General features: G+C 34.5%; 1 protein-coding gene across 1 annotated transcript; it reads right to left on the bottom strand.

Annotated features, from left to right (window-relative positions):
* Positions 1-5: 5 nt before the first annotated feature.
* LOC111805546 (S-adenosylmethionine decarboxylase proenzyme-like) lies at positions 6-1,516 on the bottom strand (the record flags this gene model as incomplete). Its single annotated transcript, XM_023690656.1, has 3 exons — positions 1,358-1,516; positions 1,003-1,179; positions 6-908 (listed from the first exon to the last, which is right to left on the bottom strand). A coding segment is annotated over exon 3 (699 nt), but the record flags the coding sequence as incomplete, so codon positions are not given.
* Positions 1,517-5,156: the final 3,640 nt, after the last annotated feature.

The raw sequence follows: 5,156 nt of genomic DNA, 5'->3' as shown, positions 1-5,156 counted from the left end.
TCAGAGATTCCGGACATTTTCGTCATTTTATCCGCCGATGAGTCGCCTCCAGATTTTTTACAAAACACCGCGGCCTTCTCTTTGTTCAAGCCCGTCATACAAATCTCCAGAGTAACCATATCCGTACGAGTACGGTTCATATACGAATGCGATTTCACGGCCGAGTAGATATGCCAGTTGCGATTTGGAACGGCCGGATCGCCGATCACGTAAGCCTCTGAGTGGAAATGACCAAAGTAGACATTCAGTGCGGTAACTTCCTCGGAGAAGCTCCGGTGAGGAGCAGGTTGATAGTCGGGGAAGATGAAGGTTCCACGGGAGTATTTCACGGCGACGGCGGCGAGTGAGAGCGAATCAGCGAGTTGGAGAATCATCGGAATGGAGAGGAGAAGCTTGGTGGTGCCGCAAGTTTTGAGAATGATTGTTCGTGGATAAACGAAGAGGCTCGATTCGGAGAGGACGTAAGAATCAAATTCGGAGTTGGAGAGACGATATACGATAGTACAGCAAGCAGGTTCGAGGATTAAATCGAGTTGAGTTCGAGTCAAGGCTCGGAGACCGAGTCCTTCAGGATCCTGGAAGATAGGCGGCTCGGAGAATGTAATTTCTAGACGTTTTTCGAAGCCTTCGAAACCGATTGGAGATGGAGGTTGTTCCGGTGCCGGATGCACCGATGCGTCTGTCAGTTTGGTGCACACAGTCATGGTTGAACACAATCGAAGTACCTCACAACAACAGGAAAATCAACAAAAGCAAACGAAAGAAACTTGGAACGTTTCTGTTCTCAGATTGAACAAGAAATTGGCCCTAATTAAGATCACTAAAGCAAAATCGAAATCGGAAGTTGTAATCTACAGAGACACCTCCTTTTTTGGTGCACAAAGGTATCAAGATGGCTTCCTCATGCACTGCCAGAAGAAAAAATCAACGAAAAACGCCATTACAACACAAAAATTCACAGTTACTCAAGAACTCGAAGAAGAGATCGAACAACAATCTTACGTTGGAATACGCAGCAGATCGGAACTTTTCAATACCACCGTGAGGACGAACGTCTTCAATAATGTAACCAAGAGGAGCTTCGTATTGTTGCCTTTTACTACTCTTGCTACTACTACTACTACTGCTCGACTTTTTCTTACCGCCTTTCGCTTCCATTACAACATCCACGCTTCTTCTCTGCAACGAAAACAGAAAAACAGAGATCGAGACAACCAGATTCACAAATCAGAGATTAATCAACATACACACCAAAATACATCAGTTCAAAAATACCTTTCCAGGATGAAAAGAAGCGGAAAAGAGAATCGAAATCAAACACCGCAACTAAAAAGTAATCCTAATCTCAAGTACTTACGAAATCTTCGTCAATGGCGGAATAAATATAGAGAAACACCAGGAATTCCTTGGAAAATTTCCAAACAAAGAAAGATAATTAGTAGAGCCAAGGATCCATGGCTCAGGAACGAGAGATGCAGAAGGCAAGGAGGCTTTGAGCTTTGTGAGGAGGAGATGAAGTTAGAGAGAGGCTATTTATAGCGCCGATGAGGAAGGCGCCCCTAACATTTGTGACGGCGCTACTTGGGAGTGCCCGTATCCGGAAATTTGGGATAGTGGAGGGGCTTTTTTGCAAAATATTCGTCGCACGTGGGGTGTCCACGTGGCAGTGAGAGCTATAGGGTAGAACTTGGCACGTCGAGATTTGCTTGGCCTAAAATCAACGGAAGAAGGAGAAGAAATCTGTAGTTTTCTCTTTTGCATATATACCCCTTTTCAAATTTTATTTCTCAAAATTACCCCAAATAATTTACAAATTTTTATTATTTGCACGATTAAACCATATTTAAATTGATACATTTTATTTATTTATTTATTTTAATAAAGAAATTCTAAGAATAAAATAATTACATTTTAGAAAAATTAAATTAGAGAGAGAAAAGCATTGGAAGAGAATTGCATGGATAAAAATTGACTTCGGGAATTGGGATGATTTCTTTCCTTTTAAAAAAAAAAATTTAAAATTAAAAGGTCTTCTACGACATGTCGACAACAGGCACCTAATCCATCCTTTCCGTTTGTTCCGTTTCCTGCGCGTTACACGTACGTGAAATCAATGCCCCTTATCACGGTCATGCTCGTCCAAGGCGTGTTGTCCATGACCGCATGCCCATGACAAGCCCAACCCTTTATGTCTTTTCATATTCTAGTGTTTTACTCTTGTATTTACAAGAAATATGACGTTTCATAAATATCATGTCTAGAGCGGCTGTCAGACATGAAATGCCTCTCAGAATGTACTATAGGGGGACACGACTAGTTGTCAACTTCTCCCTACCCAAGGTTATATATTATGAGCCGTTGTTATTTCTCTCTTGCTTGCTTATATAACGTCTCTTTCGAAAATCTCTCTCTACCCTCGTTTTCTAAAACCTCCTCTTAAAACCGAGGCCAGAGGCTCGAGCATACGTCGCTTGGCCGTAGGCAACGCAATAACGAATTGGCTTAGCTCACTTGTCGTTGGAAAGTGAGTGCCGCACAATCGCAAGTCCGCTGCCATCAAAAGTGCGATTGCGACACTCCCAGCCTTCCAATCGCACATGCCTCCCATACTTGCCCTAAACTAGATACCAACCAAACAGTTTTTAATTGGAAATTTGTTGAAGAGGATCAAAATCATTTATTTTTAAATTTATAATTCAATTTTTATGACAATTGTCGAAATAATTAAGATATTATTTTTTCTATTGAAAAATATATATTAAAATTATTGTTTGTACCGATAATTATCCATCTACTAAAACAAAATAAAATGATAATTATAATAAATACTTTTATAATTTTTTTTTTAAAGTAATTATTAAAAAAAGACTAAAAATATTATTTAATGTTTAATACTCTTTTTTCTTTTTGCATTTTGGCCGTATTGCATGAATGTTTGGGTTGGGCGCCTCGTAGCCCCAAAATACGCCGAAAGTTGAGGGATATTAACGTAATATTACATAAAATAATTTTTATTATTATTTTAAAGTTAATTAATAGCAATTTCAATAATAATAAAAAAAAAAGACATAANAAAAAAATGTAAAAAAAATAAATAATAATAAAATAAAAAAGACATAAACGAGAAATTATATTTTATAAAAATAAATTAAACTAATTTTAAAATAGATTAAAAATATAAAAAAAATTATTTGAGTTCCTAAATCTCCGTTTAGTATAAATATTTTATGGTTCAATAAAAAATCGTGGCAATGATCTGGATTGAAAACTAAGACCACAGCCAAACAAAAATTTAACGATTTTTTTTTGTGATAGTTTTAAAATATTTATGAAAAAATAAAAAATAATATTGTAATTTAAAATAATCAACGAGTCAAGATTTTAATGAATTTCTATCTCGTGATCCATCAAATAGTCAGAGTCAACTCAGACAAGATTCGAATAGATTTGACCGTGCTATATTTTATGTACTACTATAAAATAAAAAGACACAAATGACAAACATAATTTAAAATCCTATAAATAAAAAAAAAAGGATTTAATTTTGTCTTGTTTTTAAAATTTTGTTATTTGGTTGTAATTTAATATTGTAAATTAATGGCATCCGCTTGGGCAAATACTCAGCATCCACTTGGCAATTTAATTATTAGGATGAGATTTTAAGATAGGAATCTATTATATTGGTATTATTTTGTTTTTCAAATTTGTCTTTTATTTTCTTTGTCCTTATCTTATATTTGATAAATCTACAATTTTTAAAATATTTTTTAAATTTAATATTTACCCTTAACTAAAATTATGACATATTGGATGAAAGTTCTGTGTCCCCTAATTTAGGGAATAATCGTAGGTTTATAATCAAGGAATACTGTCTCTATTAGTATGAGGCCTTTTGGGAAGCCCCAAAGCAAAGCCGTGAGAGGTTATACTTAAAGTGGACAAGATCATACCATTGTGGAGAGTCGTGTTCATCTAACATGGTATCAGAGTCATGCCCTAAACTTAGTCATGTCAATAGGATCCTCAAATGTCGAACAAAGGACTCCAAAAGGAAAAAGGAGTCGAGGCTCCTCAAAGGCATAGTAAAACATGACTAAGACTCCAAAAGAAAAGGAGCCGAGCCTCGATTAAGGGGGAAGCGTACTTTATTCATCGAGAAAAGTAAATAACCCGTTTTATTCTTCATTTTTTGCGAGGATTGGGTTACCCACGGGTAATTTTTACCCATTTTTTTATAGTTATTTTAAAATATGTATTGAAAATATATTTAGACTAAATGGGGCGGGAAGGGGGACAGGGAATATAAACCCGTCCTCGGCTCTATTTATCTAATTAGAAAAAAAATGTACCTCACTCCCTCTCTCACTTTCCGTCTAAACGGTAAATTTTCTCTCCATTTAGGGCGAGTCTCCACGAGTAAAATAGATATCTCTACATCACTAAATTAGAATTTTATTAGATAAATCGAAAGAAAAAAAAATTAAATAAAAAATTAACATAAAATAATAATAATAATAATAATAATAATTAAAAAAAACTAGTTTCAAAATTAATTTTACAATAAAAAATATTTTTAGTAATATAATTTATTCAATCATTAAATAATCAAAGTGGATAATTTATTCAATAACTATATAAAATTTAAGAGATATTATAATTATAATTACCATTGGCTTTTTAATATATTAATTTAATTTCTTTTAATGGAAAATGGTAATTTTTTTAGTACAATAATCAACGAATAAAAAATAGACATTAAAAATTTTCCAAAATAAAATTATTTAATAAATCGAAGTAAGTAAAAAGTTATTTGTTATTATCTATTTAATTATTGTATTTAAATAAGTTTTATACGAATCTAAAAATCATGTATTTACCATTTTAAAATAAAAGTCTAGATACAGTTATTCGTTTGAGGTTACGTTTTCGTGAACGTGAAAAAAACGACAAAATGATAATTGACGATTCTTTTAAGATGATGGTTTTTTGTAGGTTTGGGTCTCGGGATTTCTTGAAGATGCACCCTAGACAACTCCTCCGTGTTGTGACTGTGGAGGTAAGGCTGTCATTGCTCGATAAAGGTAGAAGCGGGGTCATCGAGGCTTATATGTGTTGAGTGTGCCGTTGAAAGGACTCGAGAGGCTTGTTGTGGTCTT

Source organism: Cucurbita pepo, chromosome LG11 (assembly GCF_002806865.2).
Source record: "Cucurbita pepo subsp. pepo cultivar mu-cu-16 chromosome LG11, ASM280686v2, whole genome shotgun sequence".
In the NCBI taxonomy this organism is placed as follows: domain Eukaryota; kingdom Viridiplantae; phylum Streptophyta; class Magnoliopsida; order Cucurbitales; family Cucurbitaceae; genus Cucurbita; species Cucurbita pepo.
This window is presented reverse-complemented; position numbering and strand designations above follow the sequence as displayed.